The 26,322-nt window shown below is 41.6% G+C and overlaps 1 protein-coding gene across 1 annotated transcript; it reads left to right on the top strand.

Moving 5' to 3' along the window:
• Positions 1-4,818: 4,818 nt before the first annotated feature.
• On the top strand, positions 4,819-26,320 carry LOC133345611 (WD repeat-containing protein 1-like). The gene is made up of 15 exons (XM_061556532.1): positions 4,819-4,978; positions 7,368-7,489; positions 9,085-9,175; positions 9,865-10,012; positions 10,630-10,810; positions 12,370-12,447; positions 13,073-13,153; positions 14,678-14,911; positions 17,118-17,216; positions 19,348-19,502; positions 20,959-21,046; positions 22,135-22,245; positions 23,166-23,345; positions 24,119-24,263; positions 25,269-26,320. Exons 1-15 carry the CDS (start codon positions 4,963-4,965, stop codon positions 25,373-25,375), a joined length of 1,836 nt encoding a protein of 611 aa, XP_061412516.1. The 5' UTR covers positions 4,819-4,962; the 3' UTR covers positions 25,376-26,320.
• The last annotated feature ends 2 nt before the right edge of the window (positions 26,321-26,322 follow it).

Raw genomic sequence — 26,322 nt, 5'->3', positions numbered from 1 at the left:
TGAGGCGGAGCCGAAAGTGAACGCGTGGAGTTAGAGACCGGGCTCACAAAGGGTCACAATCCCTATTGATCCTGGACGAATCCGATGAGCAAATAAAGCTCTTTTTCACGCACGTTCAATAAGGGGCGAGTCAGCAAAGTAACAAAAATGCACACAGCAAAATATAGGAGTGCAAAATGTATAACGGGTAAGAAAGTCGCTAGAAATTAATAAAGTCTACGAAGTCAGTGGCAGAGCCAGTCGGGGGGGGATGGCACGTGCCCCCCCAATCATCCGATCGGCATCCCTAATTTCGATCGGATCATTGAGGTTTATTAGTAATGCATCGGCATTTTGCGACCCCCACTGCCACTGTGTAGCATATTATTATGTGCCAGGGACTCTATGAGATGATAGGACAATAGTCTGAGTACATAATTGGCAATAAGTAACGGAAAATCAGTTATAAGTGACCCACAGAATTGTGCGCAGTCGCGTATTCAGTACACGACTTCCCATGAAGGCATACCTTCAGCGAGCATGATGCCGATCACACACGCGTCTAATAAAAAGCAAGGAACAAGTCCTTACTTACTCACAACTTCTATAATTTTTCATTACTGGAGGGGTTAACCTCTCTACCTGAAAATCATGGCTCCGCCACTGTATGAAGTACACATTGCACGTTGTCTGTGCATACGATTTATACCCGACGATGCATTAACAAGTTGTCTGTGATGGCTACAGAGCTTTTACCTGCAACTGAATGGTTTCCATACATTAACCAATCACACTACAAATAAATACGGTAATTGACTCTTACAAGCACGATACACGTTGATTTCAGACGGTACTAATGAAAGTGCACGGCGTTGAACGAAGGTTCTCGCCCCCATCTCCAACATATCCACCTCCTCACCCCGGGTGGCCCCCTCTCATCAGCATGACCCTCCATACGCCACGAAGTGCCGATAACCTCACCACGGCACCTGTGCCAGGCCAGGTGCACTTTGAGGCCACGTGAAGTGTCGAAAGCTCGCAGACAGATCACGGGACAAACCCAGGTGCCATGGGTGATGCATTACCTGTGCCAACTCCGCTAGTTGTGAGCGTCGTTCCTCTGCTCTCCGTTGTTGCTGGAGGGCGACTACCTCCAACTGCCCAGCAGCGTCCTTCACGAGCCTCTTCCACAGAGGGCGATCTTGATACTGCTGGTACCAGTCATCTACAAGTCCAATCAGCTCCACATCCTTTCGTACCACCATCAGTCCATCTCTTATCTAACCTGTGCCGAGCCCATTTAGTCCCCTATCTGGTCAAACAAAAGCTGCTTGGACATACGGTGGCTGGGCATGCGGGCTACATGACCCAGCCAACGCAGCCTTGCCACTCGGAGGAGCTCATTGGTGGGACTATGTCAACATCTTTCAGGGATCTGTGAGTTTACACAATCCAGTCTGGTTCCACCCAGCACGGAGAGTAGGCAGGCACATTTGAATGCCTCAAACCGGCGCAGATGTTCCTTCAGAGGGCACCACATTTTGCAAGCATAGAGAAGGTAGGGCATAATAACCGTGGCCGAGAAGACCTGGAGCTCGCTTAACAGCGCGTGACTTTAGCCAATCAGAACACTGGAAATTTACTGACATACACGTTTTTTTTAATGACTAACATCCTGCGCGTCCTTTGGATGTGACTTAAATCCATATCTCTGTCCACCCCTCACTCCGGACGTGACACTCCTTGTACGTGACCATTACAGGGGATAGGAGAGTAAAGAAACGCAACATTATCTTCATTTTATAGCTGTTTCAGAATACAGAATGATAAATTTACAATGGAGAACGTCTGCATATACGATGCTATTTATAGTCTCGTCTTCAGACAACGAGAATGGCTTTCATCAAAGACACTCGCGATAGGACCACATTATAATTGACCGTGCGTGAAAACGGCCTTTTGGAGCATCAACCCCGATTTGAAGATTTGCCCCTGGCGTTTATGAATGGCCATGGCAAATGCCAGCCAGAGGGGAAACTGCCTCCAATGCAATATGAAAAACCGTGTCGTTGCTGGTGTTTCATTTTATCCTTGGGGTCAGAGTGGTCTCGCTCAACTGGAGACCGTAGATATAGATATTTTAAAAAATGTATATGTGAATATTGATTTTAAAATTATTCTTTTGTGGTATATGTAGCAGCCAACAGTGTCTGCAAGTCGTGTAAACACCATTACACAGCTGGGATTCCCGAGTATTTAAGTAATCAATCACCGATCATTGTATAATTACTGTACAATTTATGCTTATTCCTTCCACTGATTGAACTATACTCTTATAAGGATGGGGCCACCCATTTTATACAGTATTACTATTGTTCCATTCACTTATTCTTGTGTTTTCCTTGTATTCTTGTCACTGTGTATCTTACTCTTATCAATCTATTCTCACAAGGAAAAGTCCACAGCCCCAAATGTTTTCTTAGAATTAACTAATCACAACCCAAGTAGTCTTTCTCAAATGCCTTTCCTAGAACTGACTGACCACTTGGCCAGCAATTAAATCAATAATAATTTCACTTTGTGTGGAAAAAGGAGCGGTGAAGTAGAGTAAAATATAAGCTTCATATATAAATCCTTCCTTTTATTTTGCAATTATTTTCAACCATTCCACATATTGTAGGTGAACCCCCTGCCAGTGTCAAAATAATAAATGACCATTGCACCATTTGAGAAATCAGTTGCCACCTGATATCATGCACCCACAAAAGTAAAACAAAAAATCGGCTCATCCCATGCAGCTGAAGACCACACACTAAGACTTTCATGCAGGGCTTTTGCCTGTTGCCGCTCTGCTTACAAGATTACATCTGTAAGTGCAGCACTCGCAAAACGGTGGAATTTTACCGTGGAACATGAGTGTGAGGTCTAATTCTTTTACAAAGTCCAAACTTGGGTTGGAAGAATCCAGCCAACAAGTACGGCATATCATAATAACAAAGGGATATAGTGTTGGCATATTTTCACAAACCTTTGCTTCAATAAACAGATAACCCAGCCAACACTCTACCATACAATATACAAAAGGCAAAACGTGGTCTTATACACACAGCATTAGCAAATTATTTTATGGAGGAATTTACATGCTATATTTGGGTATACTGTTCAGTATTTTATTTAAACCAGTTGGTTTGCCTTAAGCGCCGTCCATAAATGACGTCACACGATTTTGGACGATTTTGGACCCCCCCCCCCCGTCACAAAAAGTCAGACCCTCCCTCAAATATGATGTCACAAAGCTCTGCCCACCCCCCCAAAATAAAAAAAATGCTTCAAATTGCTTTAAACTATTGCCATTGCAGTGCGTATTTAATGTGCCGCTGCACCCTGATGTTGTAGGAGAAAACATTGATTAAAAAGTCTATTTAATTAAGCAGAACGTGTTGTCTATATTTATTTAAAGTTGCGCATTTTGATGTGACGTCACATTTTTCACCCCCCCCCCCCCCTCGTCACACATCGTCACAAATGCCTGACCCCCCCCCCCCCCCCACTAGGTGCGTGACGTCATTTATGGACGGCCCCTTATCTTAACGTCCAATTCAAACCCTATTCAACCCCCGTCTTAACAGACATTTATGTAAACATATGCATTGTAAGTACAATTATTTTGTTTGTATTACTTCCTAAATTAACCCGTTTAATTTGTAGATGTTTCATATCTGTAAATGACAAACCCCCAAGACAGAATACTTGTGCAGGCCAAAAAACCAACACGCACGTTTCAACGCACAAAAATGTGTAGAAAGTATCTGTTCATTGTAGTCCTCGTCCTAAACCGCCAACAAAATCAACTTTGGCAAATGTGACCTACAGGCAGCATTAAGCCATGTACATTCAGTCAAAGTGTTTAGTGTAAAGTACTCAACAACGCTCACTGCTCTATAAAGTCTGCCTCTCGATACCATGTAAGTGTAGGCTCCACACCCATACTATGGGGCCCATTAGCTTGGCTAATGCCAACAAGAATAAATCTGTAAATTATGAATAAACCCCATCATAACAAAATAATAGTGCAGGCTGCAAATCCTTGAGTTTCAAATAACACCCAAAAATGTGTAAAAAGCACACAGTACTTGTGCATATGCTAAAGCTATCTGTATTTCCTGAAGTAGTGCATTTTCGTCCGTGTCTTGTGTCACCATCAAAAATTATTTGAGCAGATGTGACTGATTGACAGGCAGCAGTGAAGCAGTGATAGACAACTATGAACCAGTTTAAATACTTATTAGGACCCACAATGATCATTATGTAAATACCTGTTTTATTTTTACAATGGTGAATAAAGGTTACTCAATAGAAAACGACACTTTGTTTGAGAGCTTGAGGAGGTCGCTCAAAGTATGTTTCTATACCGTATAGCCCATGGGCCCAGACCAAATATATGTCAAACTAAATTCAAAGATGATTTTTATTTTACCAGTTAAGGCCCACTTTTTTGGTATAACTTGAGATGCCAACGCTAGAATTCTACCAATATATTAAAATCACCAATAAAGTGAATCATGCAACGATTATTTTTACGCAGTCCACTTTATTATCCACATACACAAACCAGTTTCATCAAATATGTGCAGTCCTCGATAGGTACCGAATGCTACTCTGGCCCATAGACTTAGAGCAATGCTGCCCTCTACTGAGACATCTCCTCCTACAAACCCCAGAATATGCCCAACACTTCAATGTTGACGCCGGCAGAGGGCTCTACTAGACCAATGCAGCGAGCAAAGGAAAAAAAGAGGAAGCTCTGTCATTCACCCACCACGGCACATTGCTGCCATATAAGGTAAAATCAAGAGACGTTCACCCTCCCACTTCGGCCCTAACGTCTCTCTCTCTCTCGTCTTGTATTACGGAACAGCTCAGCATTAACACCAGGTTAAACAATTCCTGTGATACTGGTGTGGACATACGGGTCCGTCAACAATGCCCTACCAGCTCAGTAAGTGACATCGCACGCAATACTCACGTACAGTTTAGTTGTAGCTACGCTCGCTCGCTGTCACATTCCTGTGTTAAGTAACAGTGTCTCTCGTGCCTTCATTATAACGGGACCCATTCAAGGCATGTGCGTAGACTGTATTGCGCTACTCAGTGGCCCAGCTTGCAGGAAGTTAGTAGGCTATTAACGTTAATGTAAATGCATGGCATATTAATTCAGAATGTCGTTAGATTACCTTGGTTTATGTAACCCCATTAATACAAATGGCCAGTTTCACACGAGTGGCCATATGTGATTTTAATGGTTTAATTAGTTGCATGTGCAGGACATTGATAATCATAAGTGTTGTTGGTTTTCGCTTACAAGTGTAGGATTTTGGCCCGGAGTTTGTGGGTACTTGTGTATTCGTCACTGTGTTATTATTGAGTCATACTCCGTGCGATAATGGATTTGTTTGTACTCCCACGAGTAAAATCTGTCACTGTTATTGTGACATCTTCGTGCCACCTTCACCAAAAGCCCTCCCGAGTGGCGGGCGTGCCACACCCAAAGGGGTTACCGGACCGGGTCACGAACCCGTGCGACAATAAACTCCTGCTTCATAATAAGATGTTGTATTGGGTCGGATCGAGTACCACCATGTGTGTCGGAAACCCTCCTCCACCCGACGCACATTTTACCAACGCGATCTGACCCGAATATCGATTATGAATCGTGATATTGATCGTGAAAGCTTTAGTGTTAGATTGACACGTAGGCTTCCTTGTTATTAGTCCATGGGCCAAATCAGAAAATGGCATAGTACTGTGCCACCTAAAGTAGCAACACTTTAGTCGTACGGGTTTGTTTATATGACCAATTAGAGTGAACTATCTGGTAACCCACAATTTTTAAATGGTCGTTATATAATTTTACTGTTGTTGGCCGCGTGATTAAATTGGAACCACCTAAGTTGTCATCGCAGGTGGCAACGGCAAATGAAATGTGGTCTTAGCTCATGGACTTTGTGCTGAGAGCATTATAGGCGGTATGAAAGCTTACAAAAAGGCAATTCGCTCAAGAATAATCCACACAGTATGATTTGTTGCTGGTCCCTGTCATAGAAATGTCGAATTTCCACCACTGACTCGGGGCTGCAAGTTATGTGGCCATTAACCCCGAACGTATGGTAAGGGAGACTTGTTCGTGTAATTGAACACTAATACTGTGTGTACTCTATATAGAATATAGAAACACATCATTACAACTTCAGGTATGACTGAGCCATTCGCACGAATACTTTGTATATATTTATTGCCTCTATTGTCGTCAATAATTATTTAACTTCAGAATCAAAACATTTCTAGTGGAGGAATCCGATGAGCAAAAAAGATATGTTCAGTAGGGGCGGGTCAGAACGTTACAACAACAAACAATAGGGAAAAAAACACAATAGGAGTGCAAAGTATAAGAAAGGTAAGTAAATCATCACTAACAAACATATACACGTGGCCATTCGTCCGTCCATCCGGCCAACCAGCCAGCAAAACGTTGTTTTAATAAAAGTTCCTGGTGGTGTTGAAGTATGATAACATCTCACGCAATTGCGTTGGGGGGTGACGTTAGCACGCACGAACCCGGCTCAACGCTGTGGTATGCGGGCTGACGTCATCACGCAAATATACGCGGTGACGTCACCACCACACTCACGCTGCCTGCATGAATCCAGCCAGTAAACCTGGGCCTGATATCCATAGCATGGTTGGGGTTATTACATTACATAGCAATCATCACCCCCTAGTGGCAGACTAATGCGCATTTACAGGCCAGTTGCGGAGTCACCTTGTGCCCACGGGGACAGCTGCCACAGGGGGTGCCCTTTCAAATGTATGAACTTCTTTCGCACCATACGTAGCCAACCGTGCTAATCGGAGGTGTGAATGTTTCGGATGAGATTTAAAGCGCCGCGTATAGGAGGGCCCTATATAAAAGACATATGTATCATTATTAATTCCAGCATTGTTTATAAACCGTGACATTTAAAGCCAAAGCCCGTGGTTAATAAATTACCCCGATGTATACTGTGTATTGCAGTCATGTTGGTAAAGCAACCCTAAAACAGTTGTGATTTGTGTCAGATGTTTTTGTTTACAACAGACTTTTTTTATCGTGATTGGTCCAAATGCAATCGGTTCATTTTGACCACTTACATATCTAGTTGTTGCACTGCCCACTTATCTGGCCTACAAATGCAACTTAAAAGATCATTTGGAACACTTGGCTTCATCACCTTATTATATGTTTGACATTGATATGGTTGCATGAGAGTTTATTCATAAGTGTCATTCAATTGTGGCCAAATATGAAAAATATAACTAAAATATATGTGTGTGTCTTTGTGTGCCATTAGAAAGCTTGTATGCCAGCCTTCCGCAGGTGGAGAGAGGTGTTGCAAAGGTTATCGGAGGAGACCCTAAAGGGAACAACTTCCTCTACACCAACGGCAAGAGTGTTATCATCCGCAACATCGAGGTACGCTGTCAAATTGGTGTTCACATGTGCCCTATACATATAACATGGACGAACAGTGACATGCCTCATATCTGTTGAGATATGGAATGTGCTGTTCATTGTTTTAATCTGCTTATATCCATTAAAAAAACTACTTTTATCCACACAGAAGGCTGAGGATAAGCGCAGATAATAGCAATTTTCACTACTCTATTCTGCTATCCAATTAATAGCCTGGAATTACAGGAATCATTGTGTTATTGCCTCTCCCATTACCACCCCTGAGTGCCACTTAGCTATGAGTAAATGCAAAGGAATTTGTGACTAGTGTGGTGTTCCAAGCATCATCATTATAACCAAGAGAAAGCCACAAGGTACTTGGATCCATCGCTCCAAACTTGGCAACATTATCATCAATCCATAGCGGGAGCAGCTGATAAGGATATTCGGAATAATTTACCATACCATTCAGCTGACTCCACTTATACTTGGTATGATTATACATTATGGAAGAAATATATCCAGTGGATAATAGAAAACATCTATCTTGTGGATAATAACAGAATAATAATCTTGGATAATAGGGTCATGGATTAAAAGTGCTCTACAGTATTGATTTCTAGGTGCTCTTATAGTAACATCAGAAATTACATATATGTACCTTCCTAAATAATGTATAAAATGTACATCAGCAGCTTCATATTACATTGGCAGCAGTGGTCCAACTGGCTTTGCGATTTTTCAACAGGTAAGGTAACAGGTTTACACGTATGAGCCTGACTTAGCCTCTCATAACTCTGTTATCAGTGAAGTAAGCACCACTAGGATTCAACTCTTGGGAGGAAATAGAACTGCAAAATTATCCCAATTCCAAGCCCGGAATAATGAGTTCACCCTTGGTATCCAATATGATTTCGAGCAAGAATCTTTAATCAGCGGAACCATTGAATCGTGGGAGGGTGATGAGCTTGGCATAGTAAAAATATAGAGGGTCTACAAGACCTGACCAACCTATTGATCAAAATCGCAATTGATACATATGACCATAGTCTATGTAATCCATTTCAAGGACGATTCTGGTCAATATTAGTCAACTGACATTCGTCAACCATTGGGACCACTGGAACTCCCACAGTGACCACCTCAACCAGCAGGACTACCAATAGTACCATCCAGACTACCACTAAAACTGTCAACATCACTGGATTCTACCAGAGCTACCATTGGAACTACCATGATTATCACTCCACGAAGACCAAAGTGATTACCAAATGATGGAATGTCGACTCATTTTCATAGATGTACACACGCAGATGCTCACTCATTTATAGTATGTGGACATTTTTATATAGGAATTACCCATTAACAGCATTGCGATTCCTGTAGGAATAATTCGTGGTGGATTTGTACCAAACGATTTCCCAGCTCGAGTAGTAAGTCAAAAGTAATTGACATTTTTGAAGAGCAATGTCATACAGTAACGTGGATTTTCCCTTATTGGATCACAATCACCAACAGAGATGAACACTGGGCAATGCTCGTTTCAGTTGTTGAGATACTTTGACTTTTAAATATCCAGGTTTTATTGGAATAATGTGATTTCGTTTCTCTTGCAGAATCCTGCAATAAGCGATGTCTACACAGAACATTCTCATCAGGTTTTGGTGGCCAAGTATGCACCCAGCGGATTCTACATTGCATCTGGAGGTCAGCCGTGTTCACAAAGCAACCGCCACTACTGCTGCAAAAAAGCTCAGTGACAGCTGTTCTGTCACCCATTTGAACTTTGTTGGAGAAGGACCTTAGTGGCTATTATGCACTTAATATTGCTTAATTGAAAGAAGCCTATGACCGACACACACACACAAACATGACCTCCGAGTTGTCCTCCAAAATAGCCCGATGTGGTAATAATTTACCTCAACGATGTTTTTCAGGCCAATGCCCAAATCACTTGTGAGTGTGCCCGATCATGTCAGATCTAAGAAGTAACGCATTCTTGAGCCTACATAGCGTTTGAATAGGTGACTACCATGCATGACAAGTGTAATAGGCTGTTGAGGGCAGAATAGAGCTGTGCCGGAAAATACTTTGTCTATGCTGTCACTTCTATGATCCCCGCATTCACAACCCTTGCTAACCAGTGTGTTGGAAGTATCGTCAAACAACCCCAATGACCTGCACGGTATGGGGAGGTCCTCATCCATGAGTGAATCGACAAAAGGGCTGTAAACGCACAATTTTAAGAAAGCCATTGGGTAAAATGTTGAGAAAATTAAATGTGACGTAGCAGTCACATGGCTAACAGCGATCGGCCACATCTCTGATTGTTGTCCATTCTGAAGCCGGTTTGGCTCTAACAGCGCATGACCTCCCCCGCCCCCACTGATGTGCAGACGTGTCAGGGAAGCTGCGCATTTGGGACAGCACGCAGAAGGAGCACATCCTCAAGTATGAGTACCAGCCCTTTGGCGGGAAGATCAAAGACATCTCGTGGAGCGAGGACAGCAAAAGGATCGCCATCGTTGGGGAGGGGCGGGAGAAGTGAGTTGTAATTTCCACTCACTTTTATGACGCACTTGTTAACGCTTTCCAACCAAGGTTAAAGCCTCAGCTCTGTCCGCATTAAAATGTGGGGATACGATAACCCTTGTAAATGTGAACAAAATGTTATTATAAATTATAAGAAATAGAAACAGTTCGGCTGAAATTGATCAAAGAGTTGCCTAAGATGTGTCGAAATCCAGCTGTAATAGATTCACTCTGGCGGCCAAGGCACCTTGGCCATAGGAGTGAAAAACTGTCCGTTGCCTTATCACTGATGGTGTCCATCTAGGCAGTGATCTAGTCTGTGCTGTATAATTATAATTAATCGTTATTAGTTCGCATATGTGGTACTCTGGTAAAGCTCCTGATCCAGGTTTAAAATCCATTTAGGGTTCAACTTAGCTCTTTATCATTTGGAGTTCAATAAAATGAGTGCCTCTGTGGGAAGTGTATTCTGCTCATCCTATAAAGGACTGCCAACAAAGGTGTGCACTGCCCAAAATTCGTTTGGCATACATTGCTGCATGTCACATGAATTTTTATTAGTTTCTTTGTACTTAACAATTGACACAACACCAGCGCCCAAGGTGCTAATCATGTGTGGCTTGTGGCAGGTATGGCTCGGTGATCCTGTGGGACTCAGGTTCATCCGTGGGAGAAATCGCAGGCCATACCAAGACCATCAACAGCGTGGACATCCGTCCAAGCCGCCCTTACCGCCTCGTGACGGCCAGCGATGACAACTGCGGCGCCTTCTACCATGGCCCACCCTTCAAGTTCCAATTCACGCTCATGGTGAAGCAGTCCGTTAAATCGGTTGCAGCACCGTGTATTGTCCGGCATGATTTCTGACATTTTCCTCCATGTAACTTTTTAAAATAATATTTTACCAGTTACGGCCCACTGACCTATATAACTCTTTTTCAGAAGCGACTTGGCCACAAACGATAACAAACTGGCTTATCACGTGGAAATTCATAGCAGCCAAATGCTCTCAACGTATGTTTCAACATGCGGAGGGTTTACCAACCACGGGGAGAATGTGCAAACTCCATTTATATAGGCATCAGAGTCGGGATCGAACCGATGACCTGTGTACCAGGCAAGGTAGTTAACATGCTGGGAGCTTCCTTTGGAACTGTATTAAACAATGTGCAAGACAACGGGAAACACACATCGTAGAGCTCTGCGGCTAAGGTCGTGAAAATATATGCAGTAGTATGCTCAATTAGAGGTGACTTCTTTAAGCAAAATGAAGGAGAAGCAATGGGCTCTCCTTTGTCTCCTGCTGTAGCAAATCTGTACATGGAAAACTTTTCAACAAGAGCACTTGCCTCAAGTACATTAAACAATCTTTTTGGTTTAGATATGTCGATGACACTTTGGTTATCTGGCCACATGGTAAAGATACACTTAATGCATTTTAAATAATCTCAATGCGCAAAACCCAGCTATTCAGTTCCAGCGAAACGTCGTACTCAAATTGTAAATGTTGTGGATCCACTCTTCAACACACCGGTGGGCTAAAGTAGTGAACTATTTGTCTTTTGTCAACGTGACACTTTTTTTACTGATTGGCCGTGTCGGGTGGTGGAGGATTGCGACACATTTATAAATAACGCGCTCTAACCCAAAAACCTTTATTATGAATAATACTAGTCGCGAAAGCCTACATGTTAAACTATTATATGCTATCCGGCAAGTGATGCTGTGGTTAAGGCCTCCCAATTTAAAGATGGTTCTGCTTTCAAAACCTGGTTGGCGGTCAGACCAACATGGTGGAGAAAATGCATACCACTTTGTGACAACATAACAGTGGTGATCCTATTAATACAATGATTTTCTATTGCTCAAATATATCACGAAAAATGCAGAAGAACACAGGCAGTAATAAAACAATTTGTTTTAGATATGTTGCTGCTTTATACGCTGTACTCTCTCAAAGTGCATTACATCTCAACCATTTGAAGGGGAACCCCCAGTTGGAGCTGACCCTTTGGGCACAAGGTGACTCAACACCTGGCCTGAAAATGGACATTAATTTCTCAGTAGGGGGGGGGCGATGATTTATACATCTAATTCCAATTGAGAAATCATTTTAAATTTTGGAAAATTTGCACCCTGATGCCGGCAAACAATAGCCTACTTTTACAAACGACGGCAGGAAATTTTTAACTTCCACTGCGAAGCAGACGGCGTGTATTATTAATGCATTGTGCTTGCAGTATTAATCACATGAACTTCTGCAACAAGTGGTTAATGCACTACCGCTAGGCCATGTTTGCAAGTGGTCAGTGGTCCATGCGTGTCTAAAGAGCATTGTATTTTACTGTGTGGTGCCCATATGTATGCAGGACCATACCCGCTTTGTGAACTGCATACGATTTTCTCCTGACGGTGCAAGGTTTGCGACAGCTGGAGCCGATGGTCAGGTATTTGCCAGTTTCAACCTATTTTTGAGCCTACACTCTTGCATTACATTCCAAACACATGATTTACAACCTTCATTGCCATATTTGGATTCAAATTTTCAGCTTGGGGTTTAATTGTAAAAACATTTAATTAGATGCAGAGAATGGAATATTTTGATTGAAGAATACTATACTATAAGTGCTGCCATGGTGTAATGGATTTGCAACCCAGAATTCACCGGTTCAACATCCTGCCATGGCAATAAAAACATTGGGGCCAGTTTCATGAAACTGGCCGCCTCTATCCACCCAGCGGTATAAATGGGTGCACATCAGTCGGTCGATTGTAGTGGAGTAAAATGTGGGTATTCCCAACTCTTCCAAGATGTCGAAACACAGTGGAAGAGTAGGCCAAAATACCCTCTCGAGGTGCCCTCTAAACTTCACTTGAGTGGAGGCTTTTATATCAGCAGTGGCACGAGGAAGCAATTGCAGGACTACACCTTTATACTATAGGTCAGTTAACCTTGAGTTTATTTCATGGAAGGTGTACTGTATATCTTCATGAAAAATTAGAATAGAGACGTTAAGATATATTAACCCTCGACGTAATATTCTAACCAATGCGTGGGCTGTTGACATTCAGATCTTTGTGTACGATGGCACGAGCGGACAGAAGATATGTGCCCTGGGAGGAGACAAGGCGCACGATGGAGGAATTTATGCTGTAAGTGACACAGGCAGATGGACTACGAAGATGTCGGTCAGCTAAAAATAAAAAAAAAATCCATAGAGCCCTGGACAATTAACATCGGCAGATGGATTGACGCAATTTTTTTTTATGTTTAAAGCAATTTTCTCTGCATTGACATACCCTGCAGGCATATATTACATTGCAATTACCCAGTCCATCTCCCTTCCACCTAGTCTAGTGCAACCCCTGCAGATGTGCTTTTTTGGCCCGTGCACCTGCATCATTATATTTAGGCAACAAGCTGCATGTGTTCATGCATCAACAATGCCCTTTGCTGCCACACAGGAGGCGCATGGCAGTATTTTACGTGTCTGCTAGCAAATTTACAGCAGCGTCAATCTAACTCATCCTGAAGTATTGGCAGGTTGTCACCGAGAGCCTTAACCATTATTTTTCCCACATAAGCCCTGATCCCTTAAACATTGTAAGCTCAACTTAAACAATAATTTCAACAAAAACCTTGTGAGCCACGTTAATAGTTGCAATTATATTCTGAGCCTAAATCAATTGATATCTTCTTGGATAAAATAGTTATTTTGAACATTGTTATTGGCTTAGCCCATTCTCCAAAGATTGAACCAAATCTCAAACTAAAAAAGAATGGTATCCATACTTTATTAATACATCCTTGACTCTACTCGTGTAATAAAACGTAATTAAAATATAGGAAAAGATATCTCCTACCCGTGGTCAGGACAGACTATTTGGATAGTCTTCTTGAAATTTGTTCTATGAGGTTGCATGAAAGTAGCTCGAATCTACTTAGGGATCTTTAAAATAAAAAATCTGGCTTCGTAGCACGAGTAGACAGTTTGCAAGTTCAATTCCTCGTCAGAGATCGATTCAACCCATCGTCCCTGTTTTGTCAACAAAATGAGTTCCACTGGCATTTCAAACAAATACCTGCTTGGCCTTTGCAGTCAATATTGCATGTCCTCAACAAGTGTGCGGTATTGTACAGCATTATTGGTAACATATAAATATACCTTCATTCTGTCTCCCCTTCCAAATAACATATTTTTAGCCATCGACCTTTTGGCTTTTCAGACCAATATTTTCCAACATTTCTATAGGCAGGCAAAGTCTGGACTGTTTGCAGCCTTCTGGGTTTGTCGAAACTGGTCCAGATTTTACTTGCCTAAACAAATGCTGCTGGATAATATTGATCTGGAAAGCTAATATGTCAATGAATAAACAATATTCTTTGGGTCTTTCGGTGAAGCCACGTAGATAGAAAAATTATTAAAAATAAATCAGTAAAAATTTCTGTCTATCTACGTGGCTAAGCTAAAAGACCCAAAGAATATGAATTCCTGCAGTCACGAAAGCTTTAAGTCAAGATAAATAAACAATATTTTATTTGTCTGTGGAGACAGAACAGAGGTCTGCTTAAGGTGAGATGTTGCCAATGATGGATTTAAGTTTTAGCATTTTGCCTTACACCTGATGAAAAACATACACCTCTAAAACAGAGCAAAAAATATGACCGCCTTTCAGATCAGCTGGAGTGCTGACAGCTCTCAGCTTATCTCGGCATCGGGCGACCGCACCGTGCGACTCTGGGATGTGGCCACCAGCACGGCGACTACCACGTTCAGCATGGGCCCCGACGTGTCCGACCAGCAGCTGGGTTGCCTCTGGCAGGGCTCCCACATGCTCAGCATCTCACTGTCTGGGCACATCAATTACCTGGACGCCAACAATCCCAGCAAGCCCATCCGAGTCATCAAGGTGCATTCTGCTGTTTCTGTTCAAACTTTGACTTCACCAGCATTGAAATAAGCCTCTTGTTGGATCGCTTGTGGTGCGGTATAGTATTGGTGTATTCCATTGGATGGCACTGATGTTAGATCACTCGGGTGACAACTTAAAGGTCGTGAGTTTAAATCCCAGTTAAAGGTCGACTGAGCTTACCACCCCTTTTATTGTTGATCCAATCATCAGTCGAAATTCTATGACAGAGTGGCTCCCACCTCTGATATGTAGAATATACACCGCTATCCTAGGGCTACCAAAAAAGACGAATTCTTATTTATTTAAAGCTACACTGAAACTTCACATGGTACAAATATTTTTTTAAATGTATACATTCGTTTAAAATTGCAGCAATTACACCTATAAGGATATTTAGCTTAAATTTAAATAATTAGTGTAAAAGCACACATATGCTTATATAATACAACCAATTTGCAGCAGGAAACTGTTGCTTCGGATACATTTGCTTTTTATGTCCACAATTCCCCACTAAACAACTAATACACAGCATTAAACAAGCGGTATTCAATAATAATTAAATAATTTCCTCAATATTTATCTGATAAAGTTTATAAATCGTATGCTGCATCAACTGTGCATGTGTTTGTAATCTTGCTTAAATTATTATAAAATATATACATATCAATGTTGATTAGCTATAAGTTAAAGTACAATTTCCCCAATTAAATCTGCAGCTTTGCACATGCAAATTTTAATCCCGAACCAATTTAGCGTGGCTTAGAGGGGCTTTTTCCCTCCACATCAATTTGTGACGATAATAATCCTATGGGGCACATTTTCCTAATTAAGGTGACATTTATTCCCCTGAGGTTTTCCTTTTGGATAATTTTTTTTTGAGTTAAAGGTATTTCCTCTTGTCAAAGTGTAATGAAGTAATCCTCTATAATAAAGACTTAAACTGCTAATGAGGCAATGCTGTGAAATCAAGCAACCAGGATTCATAGTTATGGACAGAGAGATTTTACAGTCTAAAGGATTGCCTCACGTATTGTGTAAACCAAATGCCATGCTTAATTCTCAGGCTTCTAGTGGTTTGCACATAAAAAAGGAAGAGGCAAACATAATTCTCTATCTACACATTTCAATGTGTGAAATAGAGTTGAATTCTTGCCAGAAATGTTACCCACCCAAACATGTTGTGATGATTTGTAATACACTGCATTTGTAATACTGTCCAAATCGTTGGTTATTCTATGTTAACTAGGACATAACTGATTAGAATGTATGCAGTACCATCCTATCAGTAATATATCATGATAATCCAATGTATTCAATCGAGGCAGGTGGGTACCATTTGCATTTATAGGGTGCTGGCTTAAATGCCTCAGCAAATCGAAGCACCTTCCATCGCATCTCATCTCAACCGTTCCAATACCCTGCTGCAATCTAGCCAGGGTGACCACAGTGGCAGCTGTCCCTGTGCAGCACAAGGTGAATGCAGCAGCACCGACATGCATACGGGCATTGGTCTGCCAGTAGGGGTGCGATGCTGATATTTGGTTTCTCCCAATTAAGTAATTTGCGAGAAATGGATTACATTTCACAAAATTGGACCATGACGCCAGCTTACATGGCCTACTCTTTTTCAAAAGGTGCAATAATAATTACGTAATTTTCTCAATTATAAGATAATTTTGGATATGACATTGAGGATAACAAATGCAATTGTTGCAACTTATTTGTACTTGTATAAAGGTGTCAGTTTTGTACCAGTTGAAAGGGTAAAAACCTATTACTATATTTTGCCACTGGTAAAGGAGGTCTCATAGTGTAAATGCTTACCCCGAGCTCTCAATACTCTGATAGTGCTCTGTCTTTGAGTTGTACGCCATTTGGCGTCATCTGGTCCAACACCAATGGAGACTCGGCTCTAAGAAAAGCTGTCTCGGGTGTGGACCAATCAACTTCAAGGACAGTGCATATCATTATCATCATCAGAGTTGTTTCTTTTTGTTTGCATTTTGACTGCTTGTGTTGTGGTTATTGCAAACATGATGCCTTGTATAAAGGTGTCAGTTTTGTACCAGTTGAAAGGGTAAACTTATTTGTACTTATGACTAAAATAATAACATAACAAAGCATAAATGGATAAATCGGTGTTGTTGGATAAATGTTGGACTGTGCATTGTATGTCACGTGCTATCTGAAAACCCATCTGCAGGGCCACAGCAAACCAGTGCAGTCCCTCGCACTGAACATTCCAAAAGACAAAGACGGCCAAGCCACCATCTACACTGGCAGCATCGACGGCCACATCAATATCCTCCTCTAAACCTGTTTCAGCATCACAGTATTTTCTGTTACCGTTCATATGTGTGAAATCTCAAGTGTTAGCCATGAGACTCACTTTTTTTTGGAATGTTGAGTGTCTCATGGTCGTGCAATGGATTCTCATGGGGTTTTTTTTTTGTTATTTACCTTAAAATAACTCACGCGGCCCTATTTATTTATTGCAGTCAACTGACAGCGGCTGATGCTTCAGGTCTTATGTAAGCAGTCGGTTCCAAAAGTGTTGTCTTTACACACACCCTTTCTGTGAGAAAACAGCCAGAATCTAATAACTGTCCAATGTTAGTTTGATGATATCATTTTCTATGGGGGTTGGAGGGGTGTTCATTATGTGGGGTGTACATAGGCTTATTGCTGCTACGCAAACGGATTTGTACCCCCCCCCTCCAACCCTTTCTCCAACGTGGCCTCGTTCCTGTCTGCATGACAGTTAAATGGGTCTGTCCATTAAATTTCTTGGGTTTCCATATCAGTTTAGGTCAGTGGTTCTTAACCTTTAATGCAGCCTTCGGTTCTGAATCGTTAAAACATGTATAATGTTAATAAATACATAGGTTTGATGAAACAAAGTAGTTGTACCTACATGCCCGTGCTTAATTTGTGTTTCGATAATTTACCATCTAACAAAAATCTGGCCGTGCCTCATACCCCTAGGGGGTGCGTGCACCTCAGGTTAAGAACCACAGGTTTAGGTTTTCTCTAAGTTTATTTGTTTTTTTGCCTCAGTTTCCTGGGGTTTTCCCAACGTCTTGGGTAGGGATCTCACTGATATTGAACCCTTTGGGGTTGACACGTATGATCGTTGGTCTATGAAAAAAACACCCTTTGCTTTTCAAATACAAAATAAGAGAACCAGGAAGAAAAACTTTTGAAAGTAAAATGGGTAAGGGTAAAGGTGCAGCCCTGCAATTGCTTGCTCACATCACTGGTGGAAGAAAGGGCTCCACTAGAGGGAACTTTAGAGAGCTTCCCAAGAAGGTATTTGGTCTACTCTTCCACACTGGGCAAACGTCTCGCAAGGGGTGATGAGGCCGCAGAACGACGGTTTGGTTGTTGGAATTTAAGAACCGAGTTGTAGTGGAGCAGCCCTGAGCTATTCTTGAGCTGCTTAGCCCTCATCATCAGTGGTTGTGGAAACACAGCATTAATATATCTTTATTAATACAATATAACAAGTATTTACATAAAATAAAAATAAAACCTTAATGAGCTCAGCCCATTATCATATCTGGTCAATAAATTGAGCACCTCGCTGGTAATCAGTCAACCATCATTGCCCTCTGAAGAGATCAATGCTGTAGCAATGTGAACTCTTCACCACTGACTCAAGGTGGCCAACAAAGATGAGTACAGCGCAATGCTCATTGCAGCATGAAGACAGTAATTCTTTGACTGTGTTATATTATTGGAGTCAAGAGTGAGTACTGCCGCATCTTCCAAGATGTCTGTCCAGTGTGGAAGATGAGGGCAATCACCCTCAAGAGGGGCTCTCTAGAACACCGTCTAGTGGAAGCCCCTTTCGCCAGTGGTGGTGTGAGCAAGCAATAGTAGAGTTGCACCTGGGTGCTGCGGTGGCAAGATGTTAACTACTTTGGCTCGTATATAGTAGGTTGTGGGTTTGATCCCGACCCTGACTCCTGTATACTTGCAGTTTGCGTGTTCTCCCTGTGGTCACGTGGATTTTTCCCAGGCTCTTCCGGTTTTTCTCTCCATGTTTAGAAACGTGCTTTTTGGAGTATTTTGATCCTATATATTTCCACATTATAAGCCACTTCATTGGGCTATCAGTTGTGGCCAGGTTACTTTGGAAAAAGAGCTATATATCTCAGTGGGCCTTACCTGGTAAAATAAAAAATAGTTTAATAGTGTCTTTTTACACTTGCAATTTTATCTATACCCGTGGAGGAAAGACTGGCTCCCATCATGAGAATGTGGTATTTTCACCACTGTTTCAGGACCACTTAGTTTTGCTCAATGCTTATTTGATCTCAAAGACACTTCAGCCTCATATTAGTCTTGTTGTAATTGATCTCTAACTCGAGCTAGATATGTATACCTGTAGAGATCTGTTCCTTTAACTGTGCATTGGCGTGGGTTCACATCACTGGGATGCGGAGAGTGGAATTAATGACGGCTTTGCGGGGAAAGGCCACACCAACCAAGTGTCCCACATGGCCGTAGATGAATCAAACTCGCTCGTCAGCTGCTCAATGGATGACACGCTGCGATTCACAAGCCTCGACTCGAAGGAATACAGGTGAGTCAATACGGCCAGCTAGCCCATCAGCATCGTCACCAATAAGCCAGTTTGAAAGCAGTCAGCCGCTTCATTACCTGCCACCCTTCATTAATTGTATACAATTTGAGCAGTGACATTGCCAAGCCATTGTAGGGTTTGCCGCTTCTTGCAGAAGTTTTCAATTCAAGCTCCGCGGCCACCCTGGTTAATACTGCGGGTGTATTAACCGTAAATATGAGCCATCAGCTTCATAGTTGACACTAAAGATCCCCATGACATTTTGTTGGAAAGAAGTACTGCTTGCCGGTGTCGAGGTCCAAATTGCAAAAAAATACTCAACAACATCGCACGCTCCTAGCAGACTTCTGCTAAGCATGTGAAACGTAACGCCTTTGTGAGAGTCTTGTGCTAAAACAATGGCTTGACATGACAATGGTACTAAATTATAGTATTGTACGATACACATTTCTTGAAGCTAGCTTGACATTTACAAGGCATTAAAATTACATGTTGCAAAGTGGAAGTTCATATTAAAACCCTGCAGTGTGTGATTTTAAAGATTTGGTTAATGTGTCAATTTCAATGTTTATTGCCAATATTATACATTTCAAAATTAGCTACGAGGGTATATAATATATGTGTACGTGTTTATAATTTTGTGACAACAAAGTATATATGTGCATGCAAATGTTGTAAAAGTGTATATCAGGGTTTTTGCCATTGATATGAAAAAATCGCTGTTATTACGTAGGATAAATACAGAAAATATAACTATTACATGGTAAACAATGTAAGGTGAACTATGGTCAGAGGCTTATCTAGAAGCTTCCCAAAGGCAAAATGCATTCCTGAAATTTTAAGCTTTTAAAATAAGGCCCAACATTAATACTATTTTTAATATATATTCAGTGCATTTTTTCTGATAAATATCAATAAAATACCAATTTCCAGGGTCTCAAGGGAGTGCGATTGCCCCTATACCTCCCCACCCCTGGATCTGACACTGCTTGCCTGTATATTTTTTGGATCAACATTGAGGTTAAAAACGAATGTCTTTCTCTTAGCTGTGACATTTAAATGGTTACGTAAGTTTCTTTCCCCTCAGAAAATTACTCAGAAAAATAATTGATGAAATATCTCAAAACAGCACCTTTCTGAGACTCAGGCTTTCCTAGACAAACCCAAACACTTACTATTTAATTCCGCTGCATAAGTTTAATTCGTCACGCTGTATATTTCTAGAATGTGATTTATGGTTGTATCTCGTGTAATTCGGCACAATGTCTCATATTTCGCTCCATTAGCTGAGATCTTCTTCAGGAATTGAACATCAGAAACTGAACTGAAGCTCCCAGCATTACGTTGACTGAAACTTCAGGCATCTTTCCATACAACATACTACGAAACCCGAAGAAAACATGTTTTGAGAAAAAATGCTTCCGTGTTTGCATATGTTATGTTATTCCTCCAACAGCGCACAAGATACACTGAAGCTGAATGAGCAGCCAAAGTCAGTTGCAGTGGGTCCTGGTGGCTGCACTGTGGTTATCTGCATTGGGCAGGTTTGTAAAATTTTCCACTGCCATTGTTAGATACAACACGAGGTATCCACACACTCGTCTATAGAACCGCGTGGCAGAAATGTTGAGACATCAGTTATGTGCAAACGCTTAGATTTACACATGATTGCATTTACAAACACACCTTGGAAATGTTCATAAGCTCCACGACTATGCATACACACATCACACATGTAGTTTCGGATCAGTGTGTTTCAGTATGAAACAAAGGAGCTTAATGTGTTCAGTCTTGTTGAATCACAATGTGGAGCAATGCACTGTGTCCTTCACTGTGCTTCACTGAGCTTGAATTTCATCATTGTCAAATGTTCATTACCACTCTTCAAGCTTAAGAGGTTTTAAGGTAAAGGATTTTTAATGTGGGCTTCAAGAAAACCATTCCCTCCATTTTCTAATAAACAATTCTGGATGTGTGCTCAGCAGGGTCAGAGAGCTGAAAATGCTTTGAGATCGATTTAAGACATTAGTGTGTGTGCAATGGCTGCATGTGTATCTCTTAGTTATCGAAAAACAGTTCCATCAGACGTGAGATAACAATTGTAAATCATTATGCTGGAATAACTTGAATTTCAATCCATATGAATGTGTACTTTGGTAATGAGGCATTGATAAAAGTACAAAACACTCAAGCTGTGGCTAATGTGTACTTAATCTCAAAGGCAATATTTGAAACGGCATGCCACTATAAATTGCAATACTGTTCTGTCACGTTGTTGCTGAAGTGTCCATCAACCAAAGTGCAGTTCAGCTGGTGTAATTGCAGGCTGGGTTCATACCAGGCCATGTGCACACACAAACACACATTCTGTTTTCATTCAAACCGCAAGTACTTAAACAGCAGGAATAAATACTTGGCTTGTACATGTACACAAGGCAGTGTATACAAGTGCATCAAACAAGCCACGTGTGCTTCTCCAGATCCCAGACAGGTGTATTTTCTAAAAACAATACAGCTGTTCAGACAAGTAGGTGTACCACCGGGTGTGCTGACAATATCCTTGGGAAAATCTACAAAAGCAGATTTTAAAAAAGTGTGACTCCAATTAACACTGCTACCTAATCTCTGCCAGATCTTGCTGCTGAAGGATCGCAAGAAAGCATTTGTGATAGAGGCTCCTGGATTCGGCCCTGAAGCTGTGTCCATCCACCCAAGCAATGGCATTGTTGCAGTCGGGGGTGTAGTAAGTATATTTAAACTCTGCTCGAAGCTGTGTGTGCAATGGTATTCCGATAGGAACAAGTGCCATTCGTGTTATTGTGATTGAGCATGCCTTATAGTTGCCAAGCCAGTTCTTGATAACGTGAATATATTCTAGGAATAACAATTGTGACCATCACTAAATGCATCATGGGACCTCTTTTGCCAGTACTAAAATGTAATAATAGGTTTTTCCTCTTTTTTCTGGCAACAAAACAAGTGTTAAGATTTTAAAACACCAAACCAAACTGAAACCTTTTACAAGGAATCATGTCTGCACAGTGCATCAAAGACGTAGGCCTTTTGGCGTCCTCTGGTATAACACCGTTTGAGACGAGGCTCAAAAAATAGCTGTCTCTGGTGTGGACCAATCAGTTTTAAGGACAATGCATATATTATCAGGGTATGTTTTTTGTTTGCATTCTGACTACAAGCATTTGTGTTAATGCAGACATGATTCCTTGCAAAAGGTTTCAGTTTGGTGTTTTTACATCTTAACACCTGTTTTGTTGCCAAAAAAAGGGGAAAAGCTGATTATTATATCACTAAATACAGTATGAAGTACGCATGTGGAATGCCATGACTTTATACGTGCATAATGCCACAACATTTTGCATGTATGTCATGGCATTATGCAGCATGTTATTAAATTAAGCTGTAATGCTGACCAGAGAGCAGTGCATAGGCGTAATGTATTATCAAATTATTTTATTGCCACATTGAAGTGAAATCACACGATTGATGTTTTTGCGTGCAGTCATGGGTGACCAGGCTGAAACCATTAACTCACTTGCAAATGAGAAACCTGGTTCCAATCACAGAGTTACACTCTGTGCAAACACATCGCAGTTCAACCGTAATGTTTACATTCCGATCGTTTGTGCTGTGTGCCACTCACTGAAGGATGGAAAGGTGCACATGTACGATATCGATGGAAACACCTTGAAGAAGCATGCAACCGTGTCGGCGCTGCAGGCACACGGCCCCGTCACTGACCTGGCTTTCTCTCCGAACGGCGCTTTCCTGGCTGTGTGTGACAGTAACAAAGTTGTCAGTGTCTTCAACACAGTTGATGACTACAAGGTGAGAGGCTCTACAATGGGACAAAAACCACAATGGCACTCTACCAGTTTTGGTGCGTGATTGACCGTTCATTCCTATGTGCTAGAGTGCATCTTATTTATCATCAGCACATTTAATTTATCACCGTGCTAATCGCATTTCCGATTGGCACAGTTGGTTACGTATGGTGCAGAAGACGTTCAACATACGTACATCAGTCATGATCACTGCTGGTTATCAGCCTGCTCAAGGAACCCTCATCTCTTAAATGAAGGGCTCCCCATGCCATATCGTCATTGTGGTTGTTTGAACATACTTCACGTTGCTCAGTGTGGGGTGGTGAAGGGGTTTGGTGTGGAGCCAGGACTGGTTCAGATCAGACATCACTAGCCACTTACCATGGCTAGGTTCAGAGTACAGTGCATTAACCAATGCCACCACTCCACCCATATGACCGCAGTATGTTGGCTGAACACAGTATGGATAAAAACAAAACTAGTCTGGTAGAACGAGTCAACATAGTTGAATAAATCAGTGAGTGAAGTTTACGGGAACAGAGTAGTAGCAAAAGCAGAGTGATAAAGAGGAGACTGGACGCTGGTAAGCGAGTCACTGGAGTGAAATAGTGAGTGCTGGATCATCAATAAACGGGACTATTCTAAGTGGCACTGTTGTTGGTGCATGTAGTCATGTAGATGGTGGTGGAAACATCCATAACTGCACATAATATTGTGCCATGGCGTGAAACTTTTCTGCGTCCTTCTGCCCTTTCCCTCCTGCTATCTCCCTTTAAGGAGCACGGCACATTTTACGGGCACCACGCCAAGGTGACCTGTTTGGCCTGGTCTCCTGACTGCCAGCACTTTGCCACGGGGGGCATGGATATGATGGTCTACGTGTGGACAGTGGAAGACCCAAACAATCGCATCAGGATTCCAGGTGGGCCTCTTCATCCTGCTGCACGCGCACACTCCCATAGATCCCAGAACTCTCAAGTTTTATACATTTCTCCAAGACTCGAATAAAGCATTTCCCTGAGTTATCGCACTCACACTGAAATTCACATTTTTCCAGGACTCGAATAAAGCATTTCCCTGAGTTATCACACTCACACTGAAATTCACATTTTCCAGCACCAGAAAATAACTTTAAAATACACTAGGTTATCAATTTCATTGTACTTTTTGATACAGATTAAATGATACATTTACACGTGACATAATTCAATGGACAAGATTCGTATCTGCAGAATACTGATACATTGTCCTGGAGATTTGTCTCTATTGTGTATAGGCGATTATCTCAATGCATGGGCATAAGCCAGTGGTAGAAATTACACGTTCCTATGGCAGGGACACTTTTCTTTATAATGACCAATGTTGACTTCCCAAAAAACTGGTACTCAGCTCTGCAAGAATGATAAGGAGGGTTGACCCGTGACTAGAATTTGAAACTACAACAGCCTGGATGTGAATACTGTAATCCTGTTCTCATTGAATGTTATTATGGATGCTGCCATAGTGGAATGGTCGGCACACTAGACTCGATGCCCTAGCATGACATTTGATAAAATTATCAAGTTTAAATTTCCATTTAAAGCTTTCGTGACTGCAGGGATTCATCTTCTTGGTTCTTTCGGTAAAGTCACGTAGAAGGGATTATTTTATTACTGCCTTTCTACGTGACTTTACCGAAAGAACCAAGAAGATTATCAAGCTTGATAACCCCCCCCCGCCTCTGTCCACGGGTTCACCAGTCGATCGGCAGGTTTGCGTGCAGTTGGGTAAAGTGTGAGTACCCCCACGTCTATCCAGCATGGAAGAGGAGGGTGAAAATACCCTCTGTAAAAGCTCTCTAGAGCACCCTGTAGCAGGGCAAGCGATTGCAAGGGCTGCACCTTTTACCTTCATCGAATGTTGATGTGTTTTCCTATGTTCCCTGCAGATTCACACCGAATGCATCACGTGAGCGGAATAGCGTGGCTAGACACCCACACCCTGGTCACCACCTCCCATGATGCCACCGTCAGGCAGTGGACCATCACTTACTAAGTGGCGCAGTGCCACATTGTCTCAGGTCTTATATATAAATCGAATTCTCCTGGACTGCTATGAACAGAAGTAAATCTCCCAATGCTATACTGTGTTTCTACGCACAATGTACTAATATGCAAATACATATGATTCGCCAAGGATGTTTCTTAATAAACATGTGGCGGCGTCTCGCCATCATGACAGGTACACAGCGTTCCTGCAAGTGATAATATGCAATGTGTTGCCATGCTGAATTATACGATACGTCTCTTACGCCCGTCGTGGTATTCACACACACACATCACGTTTAAATTCAACTTATTTAGGAAAATTATGCACTCGCGACATGTCCAGCGTGACTTCTGGAACAATTTACACATGTCTGTTGACAACACTCTTTCTTACGCAACATATTACTGTTAAATGTAATCGAATAATAATGTATTCACAAAACAAACATGTAATGGCGATTCATGCAACTAATACTGTAACAGTAACAAATGTAAAATTTTCATGTGTTTATGACTGCATTCATTTACTTGGTTATACAGTTTATCAGCCTTTTTTTACTGACCATGAGTCTGGTAGCTTACAGACCTTTACGTAATTAATCACAGATTCTGTTTCAAGTGTGAGCAACATCAAATGGCACTTAGATCAAAATATTTTTTAATGTGTGTGAATTCGGAAAATGTATTGCTTCTGCCTAGCAGGTCTACTCGGCTGATGCTAAGGGTAAGACAGCTTTGGTGAAACCGTAAAGAGAAATTCCTCTCAAATGATGTGACATTTGAGAATGCAGCATTGAGATGTCCTAAATGTTATGAATTTATAACTCTGCTTCACACTGCTGAATTTTGCTTTGACAATGCCAACTGAAAATATATTATTCGTGGCCGTATCATTGTTTTGCACGTTGTAAACCTTTCTTAAAATATAATAAATTGAGGTTTTGAGCAACATGT

Source organism: Lethenteron reissneri, chromosome 22, assembly GCF_015708825.2.
Source record: "Lethenteron reissneri isolate LAM-NWPU_2019-01 chromosome 22, ASM1570882v1, whole genome shotgun sequence".
Classification (NCBI taxonomy): domain Eukaryota; kingdom Metazoa; phylum Chordata; class Hyperoartia; order Petromyzontiformes; family Petromyzontidae; genus Lethenteron; species Lethenteron reissneri.
This window is presented reverse-complemented; position numbering and strand designations above follow the sequence as displayed.